This window comes from Nannobrachium achirus (assembly GCF_963921795.1).
Source record: "Nannobrachium achirus genome assembly, chromosome: 8".
In the NCBI taxonomy this organism is placed as follows: Eukaryota; Metazoa; Chordata; class Actinopteri; order Myctophiformes; family Myctophidae; genus Nannobrachium; species Nannobrachium achirus.
Window position 1 is genome coordinate 23,011,448 of NC_137817.1, and position 17,747 is coordinate 23,029,194.

General features: G+C 43.6%; 1 protein-coding gene across 1 annotated transcript in view; it reads left to right on the forward strand.

Moving 5' to 3' along the window:
* Positions 1-13,126: 13,126 nt before the first annotated feature.
* kcnab1a (potassium voltage-gated channel subfamily A regulatory beta subunit 1a) overlaps positions 13,127-17,747 on the forward strand; it is a 150,995-nt gene continuing 146,374 nt past the window's right edge. Inside the window, 2 exon segments of the mRNA XM_080732217.1 lie at positions 13,127-13,366; positions 13,368-13,579. Of these exon segments, the coding sequence (XP_080588343.1) occupies positions 13,283-13,366; positions 13,368-13,579 (296 nt within the window). The 5' untranslated portion in view covers positions 13,127-13,282.

Genomic DNA, 17,747 nt, shown 5'->3' on the forward strand with positions numbered 1-17,747 from the left:
ACTCTAACATTAATCCTCACACTACTTGACACTATTACCATACTTTAGATAACTAGTCATTGTTGCAACAAACCAAACCATTTTTCACTTTTCACAATTTGGGAACCTACATACATTCATAACGTGATGTGATTGTGATCAACTGATCATGTCACTAGTTTGGGAGTGCTTCCTTCCAGAACTTAGCAAACAGGTGTTTCGTTCGAAACACTTGCGTTTGTGCTTAAAACGTTATCCATGCTTATTGCTTAATGGTGTTGGATAAAGAAGGAAGAGGGGAGAAGATTTTCTGTTGCATGCTTACCCACAGACATCAGCTGCTTCCTTGAGTGTAAACAGTCAAGCTCTCCTCTCAGTTTACAGTAATGAAACATGCTGCTCTATGTTACATTACGTATTTTTTTCTCTCTCTCCCTGTCTCTGTTCAATGCGTGTTGTGTGTGGAAGAAGCTGGGGGAGGGTGGAGCGAACAGAACCTGAAAGTTGATCTTATGTTTGCAGTCTTTTTTTTTCTTTTTTTCTCCCTGTCTCTGTTCAATGCATGCTGTTGTGTGCTGAAGAAGCTGCTTTACAGTCAGGACCGGGGGAGGGTGGGGCGAACAGAACCTGAGAGTTGATATTATGTTTGCAGGACCAATGAAAAGACTTTTCCATTTACTTCAGATGATCATAATTATCCTGTAGAGCACACCTAAGTTTCACAACCATAACATGATGCAAGCGGACACACAAACCGCAAAGCTACTATAGGTCTCAAAACAACGTGAAAGCAGGAGAAACCATTTTAGCTTTATAAGGGGTGAGTATATAATATAGGTACCCTCAATTATTTAAATTGTATCGCTCATTGGTTTTATTCCAGCAGTAATTTTAAGTTTTTAGACACAATAAACATAATAATAATAATAATTATTATTGGGGGAAAAAGAGTTTTAATCCAGACTTTTTGACTGGGGGGGATATCCCCTCCACCCAAAAAAAGTGGAGGTGTTAATCCCCCCCGTCCCCTCCTATCTCCTGCGCGCATGCCGGTAGTGTACCATGCAGATGACGTAATTTTTCCGCGAAATTCTCCCCCCCTCACGGCTCATAGAAAACATATAAAGAGAAGGCTTTAGAAGCTGAAATTAACGGAGTGGGGGTTCTAAAACTTTAGCGATTTAACAGCTAGGACAATTTTAAGATTTGTTTTATAAAAAAAGTTACATGGTATAACTTTAAATACTCCAAATAACCAATCTAAATCGAAACGTTGTGAGCTTGTAGACCAGCTATTTGAAATATTTATTTAATGTTTTTCAAAATAAAAAAAAGGCAAAGACGTTTAGGGATAAGGATTAAGGCATGGACGGAAATAGAGCCCTGGTTCCTTGTTCAAAGACACCTTGGACAGGATGGACACATAAGCTGTAACAGTGACATGAGCTATGACCTTTGACCCTGGAGTACTGTAACAATGCAGATCTTTGTGACACCTATACCATCCATTACGTCATGGGACCCTTGAGCAAAGGGCTTTGCACCAAAGACCCACTGGATATGCTCAGCCTGTGCAGAGAGTGTTTTTGGAAGACATTTTACAAATTAAAATCCTCAGATATGTTAACTATGTCAGAGTTTCCAAATGTAACCAAATGGACCTCTATAAAGGGTCCATGTGGTTACATCTGTACACTCAGAGTTAAAAATTGATAAAGTAACCAAGTCTTTTACTGTGTATGTTTTTAGAGTCAAATCTGGGTTGAACGTGATTTGTGGAGCTGCCTCTGGTGTTGTAATTGTGGACATCCTTGAGGTTTATGAAGTATTTTGTCAGGTACATGGGTATCTTGGTGGTGTAGTGTATCTTGTACACCAGGCCCATTTTAAGATGCTGTACTCTTTCAGCCAACGTGAGCCACCCCATGCTTATGTAGTGATAAGCAGTGTGGTGGGCCAGAGAAGGAAGGCCAAGCAGGACCCTAATCAGTTTGTTTTGGGCTGTTTGGAGCTTTGACCTTGAGGCATCGCGATACCATATGAGGATTCCATAGTTAATGAGGGGCAGAATAAGTGCACCTGCTAGAGTCTTACGTGTTTTGCTATTGACCAGCGGGGTGACCCTCTGCCACAGTTTTAAGTGAGAGAAAGGAAATGTTGACAGAGAGCAAGGTAAAGATCCACAGTAGGTGCTTCAGAATAAAGAGCCAGCTGACTAATACCATGGCATCCTGGGAGTCAAACTGGGGACGGGGAACTGATGATGATAGCTTTGTTTTTTCTTACCCCATATCTATCTGACAGTGAAATAATTATTTACATCAATACACAGAGGAAACTTCTTAGTTATAATAGTATTTGGGTTTATTCCAGGAAAGAGATCTCACAAGCGTTGGAAAAGCATGGTTACAGAGCAATTCTTCTTAAGAAGAATTACTAATTCTATTACTAACTAAGTATAGGCCTAACTGAGACCTTTGAAGTGTTCAGATGGGTGGGCTGCTGGGCTACTAGCAATACTCTCAAGATGTTCAAATGGGCCCTGATCCAGAGGAGAGATCCTGATCCAGAACACTAAAAAATTAAAAGTTGGGAAAACTCAAAATGTTAAGGCAACAAACTTCAGGGCAACTGAGAATTTTAAGTTAAACAAACTCAAGTAAAACCTACAGTATATAAGTTGAGGCAACTGAAAACTTTAAGATAAACCAACTTAAGCGAAACCTAAAGGTTTATGTGTGATTGTCTAACTTAAAAGTTTTCTGAAGTTTGTTGCCAACTTTTTGCCAAGTTTTCCCAACTTTTATTTTATTGTTTACGGTGAAGAGAAATCCTGATCCAGAAGAGGGTTGAGAAACACTGACTGATAGTAAACTTTAAGTCAGATCCCGCTGACTGGGAGGTTTTGAATGAGGACGGAGGCAGACTGGCTTCTATACCTCATCAGCCATCACTCCTCCTCACAGCGCTCAGCTCCTGAACGGTTATTTAAGAGGTGCTCTGGTGACAGCATAGCGACAGTAGCTTTACAGCTCACATGCTCTCTGTTGAATGGCCCATAAATACACTGTCTGTGGGGGCCAGCGCTGCTTCAATGACAGATTGATAGATAGTCGGTGGCAGTAGGAAACCTGTGTGTGTGTGTGTGTGTGTGTGTGTGTGTGTGTGTGTGTGTGTGTGTGTGTGTGTGTGTGTTTGTGTGTGTGTGCGTGCGTGTGCGTGTGCATGTACAGTATGCGTGTATGTGATTTTCACAGGTATAAATCTATATAGGCTATTAGGCTATCTTATATATACATTCCTCTAAGAGCCGCATCCCACTTCCAAGCCCATTCACGCCCCCTTTACATCGACTTCAACTCATAGGTAGGTGCTAGAACGTAAGGAATACCGCCCATAACTCTATCATTGGCCCCCCGTTGCCATGGTGACCGCCGTCCATTGGCTCGTATTCCCAGCTATGGGACCGGCGGATCCAATTTCAACCGAGGGGGGCGTAGCCAGAACACACACACACACACACACACACACACACACACACACACACACACACACACACACACAAAAATAGCTAATAGTTAGCTCACAACTTTCCACTTTTCTCTTTCACCTCAATCGCAGTAACATCCGTATACACCACTTGGCTAGGACTGATCACGTGGCACACGGAGTTCTTAACCGGAAGTGCGTCCGGCGGTCAAATATGTCCGACCGGAAACGTGCGCTGCGCCACAATAGTTCCGCCACAATAGTTCCGCCACAATAGTTCCCCCCCAAAAACATTTTATTTTTATTTTTATTTTTTATTTATTTTATTTTATTTTTTATTTTTTTAACTTTTTTTAACTTTTTTTAAAAAACATTTTTTTTTTTTTTTTACTTTTTTTTCAAAAAACTTTTTTTTTTTGAAAAAAAAAGTTTTTTAGTAAAGAAGCGGGCGTGGACTCTAGATGTGAGTGGCCGAAGGGCCGCGAACCTCTAGTTACAGTACATTAGGCTATTACAGTACATTGTGCAAATGCATTTGGAAATTAACGCAACCTTTCCTCTGTCTCTCTCACACACACACACACACACACACACACACACACACACACACACACACACACACACACACACACACACATTGTGTGCACTGCATCATATTTCCTTCTAATTGCTTTCATTGACATGTTAAACAAGGAACTGGGTCAGTGAGCCAGCCGTATCAGATCTCGGATGTGAACTTTATTCCTCTCCATGTACAGTTTATCACAGCACAGCCCCCGCTGTTCACTGTACTGACCCAGAAAATACTCCCCAATCGAGCCAAATGTATGCTCTGCTACAGGCAGCACCTCAGGCTTGAGCACATGCTTGGATATGCACGCGCGTGCACACGCGCACGCACATGCACACGCGCACGCACACGTGTACACACGCACGCACGCACACACGCACGCACACACGCACGCACACACACACACACACACACACACACACACACACACACACACACACACACACACACACTCAGACACCTTCAGCACAGATACAACCAAACCAAATGGGCCCTAACGGACAATTTGTGCACTCTCAGAGTTACATTTAACACTGAGGATTCTCTTTTTTTATTATTTTTATTGTGGATTGGTGTTATGTTGAGTCTATATCAAACGAAAACAAAAGCCTGCGGGGTACCGATTTAATTAGGCCTATATTGTATAAAAAACAAAAACATATATTTCTTTAAAAATTATTGTAAACCATGAATAAAATTAAATAAAAACACAGAGGATTTTTACCTTGTACAGAGACCCACATACTGTACTCAGCAACCCAGACCCCCTCCCCCTCTAAGCAGCATGGAAGCCAATCGCCAGGCGATATCTGGCTGTCATCCTAAATCACAGCAACTGCTGCCGCTGTCCTTTCAGATCTCTGGTGTTTCCGCCTTAAATCTGGGCCAGAATATAGCCGTGGAAAATCCCTTTTTTATTTTTGGGTTACAATGCAGCTAAAAATAGACTTTTGTCTCTCTTCCTAAACTGTGGCTTTTGTCTGGCAACTTTGATCTTATGCTAATGTGTCTCTGATGGAGATGATGCATTTTCCTCATCATTGACATTGGACTTGATGAGGAAAGAGAATAATACATAAGTGAGAGAACGCAATGTTGTTAAGGAAAGCATTGTCTGCCTTTTTATCTACTTGTGTTGATTCTTTTATTGTTTTGTATTGTATTGAGTTGTATTCTAGGGCAAATTCTAGGGCAGATTTGTTACATTCTACTGAATATATATTTTTATGTTTCCTTTCAAGTCCAATTTTCAAAGTGGAATAACTCTAATGCATGCAACTTTATTAAACCACTTTTTACCCATTGAGAGTTGGCTTTTTAGTTTTTACACAAGCAAGACAAAGAGAAAAAGAATATTCATTCCCCATGATGCAGGGAATTAACTCAAAATGGGTCCCTTTCTGTCCCCGTTCTGAACTTGTAGATTGGCTATATTCGCTGTGCAGCACTGTTGCATGATGAAGCATAAATCAGGTTTAAGCGGGTAAGTGTAGAGACATAATAACAAAGAATTTAGCAGAATATATATATAGGCCAATCCACTGGTGTTGAATAGGAACAGAACAACCCCTGAGAGCTTGCAGACTGATCACTGACATAATTATCCTTGCCTTTAGAATTAGAGGGAACAGAATGGGTCTCATACTTTCATTAATCTCTATCACAATGGTGGCTCACACTTTGAACTTAACTTAATTAAGAACAATACTTGCACTCTGAAATTACCACAGAGCACTTAACCCAGGCATCCCCATTTGGGCATGCCATTAGGGCCTTTTCCACCGGCAAAGAACCGGTTCTGGTTCTTTCTCCTGCCTATGGGATGAACCAGAGGTGTGCTTTTCAACCGAGAACCGGAGTTGGTTCCGAACCGTAAAAGTTGGTTCTGAACGGGAACCACAAAATCCTTGGTTCCTCTGGTTCAATCATGGTTCAATCTGGTGGAAACGCAAGCCGGTTCGCAAGAACAAACCAAGGTTCCAAGAAAGTTGAACTGGCACTGGTTCTGGAACCAAGGTTCTTTTGGTGGAAAAGGCCGGGTGGGTTAAAGGTCTCATGCTGTTTTTACAAAACATAAAAGTCATCATGGTCCCATTCTTCTGAATGACGTCAATTTGTAGTCATAGCATCTCCCTTCCCTGAAAACATCTGAAGGAGCATAGGGTTCTTTTTCCACCAAAAGAACCTTGGTTCAAGAACCAGTGCCGTTCAACTTTCTTGGAACCTTGGTTCGAATTCGTTCTTGCGAACCGGCCACTAACCAACCGGCTTGCGTTTCCACCAGATTGAACCAGATCGAACCAGAGGAACCAAAGACTTTTACGGTTCGGAACCAACTCGGTTCTCGGTGGAAATGCTCACCTCTGGTTCATCACATAGGCGGGAGAAAGAACCCCAACCGGTTCTTTGTCGATCGAAAAGCGCCCATAGGCCCCATTTCCACCGGCAAAGAACCAGTTCCAGAACCAGTGCCGGTTCAACTTTCTTGGAACCTTGGGTTGTTCTTGCGAACCGGCTTGCCTTTCCACCAGACTGAACCATGATTGAACCAGAGGAACCAAGGATTTTGTGGTTCCCATTTCGAACCAACTTTTACGGTTCGGAACCAACTCGGTTCTCGGTGGAAATGCTCACCTCTGGTTCATCCCATAGACGGGAGAAGGAACCCCAACTTTGCCGGCCGAAAAGCACCCATAGAGTACCAGAACTTGTATGTGTATCATGTGCATCTACGGTAGTCATTGTAGCTCTATGATACCCATGTGTGCTTCAGATAATTAACCACCATATGCAATCATTAGATACTGTACGTCTCCCAAAAGCAAGAAGCGAGTGGAGTTGGGGAAAATAAAATAAAGAGACAACAAAGAAAGAAGGTAATTAGTGTGACAGCAAAGTGATGAGAGAATCAATGGCGAAGGGACAATATTTCGAAGAGAGAGAGAGAGAGAGGAGTTAATTAGCATCATATCAGAAACAGTCAAAAAAAAGGAGAGAGTAGTGCAAAACATCTCATTTAAAAAGGAGAGGTGTGAAACGTCATCTCACTCCCTGACACCACAATACAATACTTACGCACACATGCGCACGCACGCAAACGTACACACACACACACACACACACACGCACACGCACACGCACACGCACACGCACACGCACACGCAAACGTACACACGTGCACACTGCACACGCAAACACACACACACACACACACACACACACACACACACACACACACACACACACACACACACACACACACACACACACACACACACACACAAACACACTCTCTCTCCTCTCTCACACAAACACACGCACAACACAGACTGTCAAAAATGATAGCAGCATTGTTGCACCAGCAGTTGTAAGGTAAACAACAACAGAAAATCAATGACAGGCCAGGATGCAGAAAGTGAAAAAGAGACAGATGGATGGGGAGATAAAGAGAGAGAAAGAGAGAGACAAAAGAAGAAGAGGATGGCGAATTGGCGATGAGGGGAGAGGCTCCTGCTCTTGCATGTTGTTGCTGTTTTGATTGACACCACTGAGATCAGTGCTGCTATCTGGTTTCTCATCTGGCAGAAGAGTGGATTCCCCTGCTTACTCCCTCTCTCTCTCTCTTTCTCTCCCTCTCTCTCTATCACACACACACACACACACACACACACACACACACACACACACGCACGCACACGCGCGCGCGCACACACACACACACACACACACACACACACACACACACACACACACACACACACACACACACACACACACACACACACACACACACACACACACACACACACACTCTCTCTCTCTCTCTCTCTCTCTCTCTCTATCTCGCTCTCTCTTCCCCTCTCTACCTCCTCCATCTATCCCTGCATCCCTCCCATTCGCTCTCAATTCTCTCTGGGTATTCTTGTCAATGACTCACCTGTGTGGCTCAGTAGAGAATGTAACTGCTCTCAGTACAGATAGGCCTACAGTACATAGAGCATGGAGCTGAAGAGACAGACAGACAGGCAGGCAGGCAGGCAGGCAGGCAAGCAGGCAGAAAGACAGAAAGACAGACAGACAGACAGACAGACAGACAGACAGACAGACAGACAGACAGACAGACAGAGATCAAAATACAGAAAGAATGGGGAAAAGGGAATACAGGCTCCATAAGTGGAGAGAACGCAGTGTTGTTAATAGATTAAATAAATAAAATATGGATCTATAAATCCATAACCAAAATAAGACTCAGAGACAGCCAAGGACTATAACTTAAATTGCTGTATTTTGAAGAGAGCAGACAAGGAAGACAAACAGTGAGCATACCATCCCAGTGGCAGCATTCTAATCTCTCTCTCCTAAAGATGGTGGTATAAGAGAATACAGTACATGACAGTTAGATCGCGGGACTCATTGATTGGTTCCCATATCATAACAGGAAGACAGAGACACGTAGGGTGGCTCTCTGTATATTTCCACTAGCAGTGACATACTGTAAGCATGGAAACATGGCACTTCCGGGTGGAGGTGGCATGGCACAATCGTATTATGTTGTGTTGCATAATGTGTTCTACCGAATATCTAAACTTTTGTATGTTTCCTTGTACATAGTAGCAAAATTTGGTAGCAATATTATATTTAATACATGTAATGCAAATAGTTTTTGTTTTGCTACCAGCACATTTACAACTATAGACCCATAAGGATTTTGTTTAGCTCTCTGCGATAATAATGTTCCGCCACATGCAGGGCTTAGAGTGGTGGAGAGAGAGAGACAGCAGTAAGAGTTCTGTCTGCAGGAAGAGAGAGAAGTAAAGACCAATTCATGCTCCTTCCAACGTGGGAAAACCTTCCATTTCGGACAGGCTTTCTGACGAGTCAGGACATCTGGAAGTGCACACGTTCTGAGAAAAGGTTCTGAGGCCAGAAGTTCAGAATGACACCAATTTATAATTAAATCCCCTCCCAAGTTTCAGAAGAAAAGTGTGGACGTTGGAAGGAGCATGTATTGCCATTAACCACTTGTCTTCTTAAACCCTCTAGTTCTTTTTCCGTCAACACCAGGTCAGGAGTCCCCCCCCCCCCCCCCAGATATGGATGCTGGGGTTCAAGTGGTTCAGAGTTTACTGTCTGCAGGAAAGAAAGAGCCATAACAGTATACTGCTCTCATTCCTGCAGATAGGCAGATAGGTCCGCAGACCTGTCACCTCCCAGTGACAGAGACTGATGGATAGCCAGTCCAGTGGCTATATATATGTAGTAAACACACCGTTGCGTACGGTATGTCTCAGCTGACATTCCTGCTGTGTTGAGTTCAAGATCATTTTCCCTCAGTGATCTTATCAGACTATTGTCACTGTGTCAGCCTGAAACCTCAATTGTATCTTCATGACTTAATGCAATATTGTATACTTCGTTGTATGACAGTGCCATGCAAAAGTAGCCCCCCCCCCATCTCACACACACACACACACACACACACACACACACACACACACACACACACACACACACACACACACACACACACACACACACACAAACAAAAACAGTTTTGATTTGCCATGCACGATGCCATGCTCAAAATAGTAACAGTTCACAGGTTGAAAGTCTGTGTGTGGGTTCTATAAATATTTTAACCAATGAAAAGTATTTACAAGAGCTTGTGACCATGCAAATAATAACTACAGTACATTGGTTCCACTGCAACACAGTTTCTTTTTTCCATTAGAGGACATACCGGTACAAGTCTGAGTTTCCAACCGACAGTGATGATTTGCTCTAACAGACCAGAGCATTGCGTATATAAGGCTCAGCTGAACATTCCTGCAGTGTTGAGTAAGATCCTTTTTTCCCAGTGATCTTATCATACAGTGAACACAGCTGCTGCTCTGCCAACTTATTGTGTGCATGTGTGTGTGTGTGTGTGTGTGTGTGTGTGTGTGTGTGTGTGTGTGTGTGTGTGTGTGTGTGTGTGTGTGTGTGTGTGTGTGTCTGTGTCTGTGATTGTGCATGTGTGCACTCACTCCAGTCTCTGAAATAAACCAGTCATGTTGAAACAACAACGTGAGCTGATACAGCTTTATTCCAGCTTTGCTTTGCTTTGTTTGTATACTAAAGCGCTAAGAAAACATTGTGATCTATAAACGGTGTGTGTGTGTCATCTCCATTACTCCAATATTTCAACATGGTTGGTAATGACTTTCCGCCACTGTGAACCTGCTGGTATAACCTCTTCTATTGGATTACCTTTTGTTGTCGTTTTTCACGGTTAGAGGACAGGGGACAACACATTTCTCCTGCAGGGCAGGATTCAACGACAGAACCAAATATTTTTCCTAGGCAGTATTCAATGACAGAAGTTGGTTGGAGTTCAGATATCTCTGATATTGTGTGGCTGTTATTCAATGGTCCGTGAGGAGTTTTACAAGTGGGCCCCCAAATAATTGGCAAAACACTAAGATTTTGATATATTTTGAATAGTCCAAGAATAAATTAGGGCTTAAGATGGTTAATGCATGTTTTGTATTAATCCTTATATTAGAATTGGCTAATGGGGGACCACCGCCCTGTCATTATGACTTAGACATAAACATAAACAAACCAGATATGCCCATATATAGGGCCCGTCACTATGACTCAGACATAACCATTAACAAATATATATGGCCATAAAAGTGACACAGGTAGACAGACAGATACAGAGATGAGTCGTTTACAGTGGGTACTCTAACAAGGCACCGTCAGTCACTATGATTCAGATATCGGTCAGATCGGCAGTGCAACTCTAGATGTGAGGGCCACATAGTGGCCTGAACCTCTTGTAATCTAAATCCGCAAAGTAACTAGAAACTAAAGATGTCAATTAATTGCAGCTTAGTAAAAAGTACAATATTTACCTAACCATTGATAAATGGACATACTCATTTAAAACAAAAGTACCTCAAATTGTAGGCCTACTCATGTACAGTACTTACGTAGTTACTTTCCACCTCCCAGGAGCAGCTTAAAAACTCAGTCTAGGATTCAGGTGCAGGGTTTAAGATCCAAGTCACCTGATATCTGTCTCGTGAAAAATGTAACTTGATCTTGACAAACCAAAGTCAAAGGAGTTAAGCTAATGCAATGCCGCAGCAGGGAGCCCATTGTTACAGTAACACAATACAAGTCATTTTGTGAATTCCTCATTTAATTAATGTGCACTCTCATCCCTGTTTGTGTAACATGTACCCCCTTATGTAAAGGCTCTTACTCCCTCTATGTGCACATATGCACGCACCCACTGGCCACGCACGCACGCACGCACGCACAACACACACAGACGCACATGTTTCTGCATTCTATCGAAGTGCCTTGATATGGGAGAGTGGCATGGCTCCCACAAGCCACTTGGGGACCAGACATGATGTCATAGGCACACTCCCTCAGGACAGAGGTGAGAGGGCACTATAAGAGAGAGAGAGAGAGAGAGAGAGAGAGAGAGAGAGAGAGCAAGAGTGCGAGAGAGGGCTCTAATTTGTAAAATGGTTTACTTGATTACACATAATTGCTATAATGCATTCTCCACTTGTGCAGACAGTTCTAATACTTTGGCATCTGTGCATGTGTGCATGTTTGTGTGTGTGTGTGTGTGTGTGTGTGTGTGTGTGGGGGGGGGGGGGGGTATTTGCTTTGCATCATGCACAGTGTACATTCTACGGAGGGGGAGGGGAGTGGCGAAGAGAGAGAGGTCAAATGAAAGAGAGAGCATGCAGTGTTGGAAAGACTGGAGAGGAGAGTACCGTAGTTCAAACTGAAACACTGGGGTGTGTGGGGGGGGGATTGAGGTGAGATGTCAAGACCTGGTGCACCCTGGGACATTGTGTGTGTGTGTGTGTGTGTGTGTGTGTGTGTGTGTGTGTGTGTGTGTGTGTGTGTGTGTGTGTGTGTGTGCGTGTGTGCGTGTGTGTGTTTGTGCGTGCGTGCCCGTGTGAGAGAGAGAGGTGGGGTGGACATAGTGGGAAGGAGGAGCAGAACTAGTAAATGGAGGGATGGGAGGTGCAGAATGGAAGAGAAGAAGACAAGTGTACAACACAAAGGGTTTGAGGGAGAGGTGGGAAGTGGAAAGGAGTCAGAGAGTGAGAGAGAGAGAGAGAGAGAGAGAGAGAGAGAGTAATAGACGGGGAGAGGGAGGGGGAAAAATGTCCCAGATTCTCATGCCATTTAATAGGGAGTGAAACCACATTGAGCTTATAGACTTACAGAGCAGGGGGCAAAGTGACAGCGTGGGTCTGTGTATATATGTGAGAGAGAGAGAGAGAGAGAGAGAGAGAGAGAGAGAGAGAGAGCGAGAGAGAGAGAGAGAGAGAGAGAGAGAGAGAGAGAGAGAGAGAGAGGCGGGGGGCATCTGTGTGTGTGTGTGTGTGTGTGTGTATGTATCTCTGTATGGTGTGTGCATGGCACATACTGTATGACAGACTGGAGGCACACACATGGAAATCTAGGTTGTCTCTCCAGTGTGGACTGGCAGGCTGCGGGTACAGACTGTCTCCACTCTACCCAACCAAGTTCACCATGGAGCCTGGAGCTGCACTTCTTCCTGGGATGTAGTTCTTATTCCTGCGTGGGATTCTTCTAAATAAGGGAATGCAGCTTCTTCCACTGAGTTTCATGAAAAGGGGGACTTGTTGTTCGTCTAAGTTTCAACACTTGTCTGTGATGTTATGCGCATGTGTGCTCTCGCACAGATGTGCATGTGTGCCAGCAGACGTTTGCTGACATACACACACACATACAGTACGTACAGGCGCGCGTGGTGTAGAACTGTGCTTTGTGCTTCGCTGTGTGGGCTTGGGGCCTACCTGGATTACTCTGTGTATACGGGGGTGAGGGTGTGTGTGTGAGTGTGAGTGTGAGTGTGAGTGTGAGTGTGTGTGTGTGTGTGTGTGTGTGTGTGTGTGTGTGTGTGTGTGTGTGTGTGTGTGTGTGCGTGCGTTCGTGCGTGCGTGCGTGCGTGCGTGCGCGTTTGTGTGTGTGTGTGTGTGTGTGTGTGTGTGTGTGTGTGTGTGTGTGTGTGTGTGTGTGGAGGATACCCACGCACGGCCTATGAGGACTGAGCTGAAAGAGAAGAAACCACAAGGAAATGAGGGTGTTAAGACTGAAGATTCCATATGACTATACTTCATAGGTAGCCTGCACAATCACCCCACAAAAGGGGCCTTCTGGACCTTTTGACCGACCTGGAATACACAACACACCAGGGAGATGTACTTGAGAACCACCTGCTCCGACATTCCCACCCCAAAATGTAAGGGGTGGGTCTGCCAAGCCGGGCGACAGGGCCCCGGTTGGAGTCCTCGCCCAGGTTCAGGGTCACGGTCAGGGAAGACTTTCCAGACAGGCCTCAGCCCAGCCTGGGACTCAACCCTACGCCCCTCTGATGCTCTGGACCGGGATCAAACCCAACAGCGTGCGGGAACTCAAGCACCTGGAGGAGTTTCTGGACTTTCACTCACTGTCCCTGCATGAAACGGTTAAGAACCAGACAGGCATGATGTACAGGTAATTGTGTGTGTGCATGTGTGTGTGTGCATGCGTGGGTGGTGCCCGTGTATGCGTACATGTGTGTGTGTGTTGAACCCTTTACCCAGCTGGTTATTATGGTAATTTGTACTCAATGCACCACCAAAAAACATGCAATGTGTAAAACGTGTTTGCATTTGTTCTTGGATTCTCTGGCCAATCTTTAGACAGCAAATCCAGGCTCAGACCTGCATGGCCTACTGTCTTGGCGACCATAAGGCCGCTGCCATGTTGGAGGAGATGGGAAGTTTGTTTTAGTTTGTTGAAGCAAGAACTGCTGACTTGAGTGCCTGCTATGTTCTTTCTCTGGTTTGCTGGCTTTTATGTAGTTGCATTTTGTTAGTTTTCTACCTTAATCTTAATGTGATTTTTTGTTCAAATGTTTTGGTGTTGAGACATACTTTGGTTATAGAGTTGAAAGATTAAATGGATATTTCTCTTTAAAGAAATGTGGACATTTTATCGTCTTTCAGGCAGTTGCTCGATTCAGTATTTAGATATTCATTTCATATTAATTTTATCAGACACGTCCCCTCTCTATAAAACCCATTGTAACGTCAAACTCCATTTTAACCATCAAAAATACCCGTCCTTGGTTCTGGTGACTCATACATACTGTCCTCCTAATACGTGAGAAGGCTGTGTTTTTCAATTACTTTTTTTTTTCTTTTTCCCCAAAGACATTTCTTCATGACATGGATTTCCTTCACTTGGTAGAAATGTGTTTTGTAGAAGTTCTTATTATCGGGTTATTCTTTAACAACAAAAACATTTATAGTTCGGATAGTTCCTCTACCATTATTTAAACCAGTGCTATATGTGAGTATGAATGGTTTAAGGTCATGCTTGTTTGTGTTATGCAATGCCATGGTTGTGGGGACCATTGATTTCTATGTGAATGTGACCAGCTGATTGATTAGTGATTGATTGAGCCACATAGTATTTCCTACTAAAGTCTAGACACAGTACACTGTGGAGGATTTGGGTCTGGGTCTCGTCTAAACAAATGAATATAAATGAAACAACTTTTAATTTGTATATTACTCAACAGACATTTTTTGGGAAAATTGGTATATTAGCAGTTCTGATTGTCATAGCGTGAGGGGAATAGATTCATCATCTGTCAATAAAGGGAACATACAGCATACTCTTGGATGTTGATTTAATCAACATTTGTAGTGAAAATGACCTCGGATGGATCTAGGAAGGAGGAAAGGCCTGTCCTTCCTTTACATTAATAGTGTACAGGGAATAGTCAGTTTTGGTGTAGGCATGCACACAAACGTGCATGCGTGTGTTTGTATGATGAGTGTGCCTGTGTGCGAACGGGCATGCCAGTGTGCGCTCGTGTGTGTGTGCAGAATATAATGTATATAATGTAATGTACATACAGCACACACAGCAGCAACATCCTGTAATGCAAAATACAAAATGTGCAGGACATTTGATCCCAAAAGTGAAATAGAATAAAAATCTGTGTGTACTGACTCTGTGACAATATTTCACCTGGCAGTTTGGTCATTGTTTAGGAATCTGACGGGGGAAAAAAACTCTGTCACTCTGTAGTGACTTTGTGACATCGGTGGCATATTTGCCTTACTGTAGCGACACAAGCATCCATTGCTGGGATGGTGTGACTCCATTATAATCCTTTTAGCCCGGCTCCAACACCTTCAAAGTGTGAGTCCTGCACGGGGCAGAGATGAGTCCCCATGGTGCAGCACCCTGGGGCCCAGGAGGAGCTATTCTCATACCAAACCATGATAGCCTCCGTCAGAATGCTGGTAGGGTATACTGTAGCGGGGAAATCCCGCTAAGGCAAACGCCAAGAAGGCAAACGCCGATAAGGCAAACTGGGCAAATGTACTGCCCGGGTCTCCTACCGTATTGTCCAACGAATACAGAGTAGCCTCCTTTTGTTATGGTGAAATGAATAAAGAATTTTTTGCAATACAATGGTTATATGTCACAGTTATTGTCCACGACATTGCAAGTGGCGCGAAGGCCAGTGGACCTTGGTCCTGCTCTTCGCGCCCGAGCGCCGCCGGCGCAGTTACGAAGCTGTGGTGAATGCAATCGTTATATTTATGCGCGTTATATTAAACGCACGATAAACGCATGAATGGGATGAAGGTGAGCTCACATTTCACCATAACAAAAGGTTATTAACGGGACGGCAGAAGGAGATCAGTACGGTAGGAGACCCGGGCAGTACATTTGCCCAGTTTGCCTTATCGGCGTTTGCCAAAACAGGACGTGCCCTACTGTAGCAACACATTGTGGTATAGGGCTAGCCTGGCATAACCAGCCTAGATACTAATGCAGTGTTAACTAAGTGCAGTGTTTTAACATGGGGGGATTGTGTCTAGCTGAGCTAGGTTAGTATAGGGCAGTGGTTCTTCTTCTTTTGTACAAAAGGACCTCAATGCAAACGAGCCATTGTGCTTTCCTGTGGTTTAAATCCTTTTAGTAGAACTTGTATCTGAACTGTACTGTCCTGTACTATTCCTATGCAAACTTCTAATAAAGTATTCAATCAATCAATCAAGGACCTCCAAACTATTATGTATTTCACCACAGACCCCCATCTGAAAATATATAAAGATAGGGACCCCCTGCATGCAATATTTACGTTGTTGAAATGTTTTTTTGAAAATAGCAGATCTACAAGGTCACAACGTGTTGCATCGCGACTAGTAAATCTGCTATTTTCAAATAGCCTACTTAAACTGATTTGGTTGCTATATTTCTCTGGGGTTCCCCTGGGACCCCTTCAAGGACTCCTCGGAATCACACTTTGAGAACCACTGGTATAGGGGATGTATTTTGAACACAAGTCTGCTCTGTAGCATAACAATGTGCCTTGTTGCACTGGTTGACTATAGCTGCCACTGCTTTGATGTGCTGTTTTTGTTCTCCTGTGCCGTGTTGGTGAGTGGTTCTGAGTGGGTGTCATTGGGACATTCTGGAACACTGCTCAGCACCCTGGCAGTATGTGTCTATCTACTCTTTAATCCATTGTACACTACACCCACCAGGACAGGGAGTAGGTTCCCCCCAGAGAAGAACAAATAATAGACTGTTACAGATCAAAGTAATAGAAACAAAAAAATATATATAACGGTGAAACTTTCACTTCACCAATAAATACCTGTCTTCAGAATCAAACTGTGTTACAGTACAATAAATGTACTAGGAAGCACTTTGTATATACATAGTATAGTGTACAGCACTGTTACAGTATGTGCTTGTGCATACAGTATGCACATCTCAGCAGCAGCCTACAGTCTTATTATTATTTGTTCATTAATATATCTTTGTTCTCTTTAGTGTCTTGCTGCTTTGGTAATGCTGCTGTAGACACTCACCTGTCACTCAACTGGCATTGCTCCTGAGTCCTACATGTATCAGCTGTACCTCATGCAGTCATTAGGGCTTTGGTCTATAAAGAGGAGCGCTCCACTTCTCATTATCGCCCCCAGCAGAGAACACCCATTAGGTAATACCTTAGTTAAGTTCTTCTTGTATTTCTAATTTCAGTTCTGATGGGCTGGGCATAAGTTGGCCTATTGTTTAGTGTTGTTTTCGTTTATTAGTTTAGCTTATTGTTTGTTTTGGTAGTTTATGGGAGTCTGCATGGCGAGACAACGAACAGGCACGTAGTGCTTGGTTCCCCACTTTTGATTCTGGCCAGCTCATCTGTTTTGAACAAAGACCAGATAGGGGGATTATATCTCCACTGGCCTGGGAACGCCTGGGGATTCCCCAGGGGGAAGTGGATATTGGATAATGTTGCTCAGGAGAGGGAACACTGGAAATCTCCTTTGGAACCGTTACCCCCGCGACCCGATTTAGGATAAGCGGTTGAAGATGGATGGATGAACAAAATCGTATTAATCATGTGCAACAGGACTTTCTGACGGACGCTCCTTTACACCATTAATCAATGAATTGCATACTGGACACTGCCCATCATATAGCACACCTAATAGTCATCACAGTGCATAATATGTGCAGTAAGACCAACATAAAGTAATTATAAAATGTACATATATAGGTCAGATAAAGCCGTGTTACAGGGCTTAGGCCCTGGCTATTAGTGCTTGCCATTTAATTTGATGGGCAGGGGGACAAATTAATTCCACGT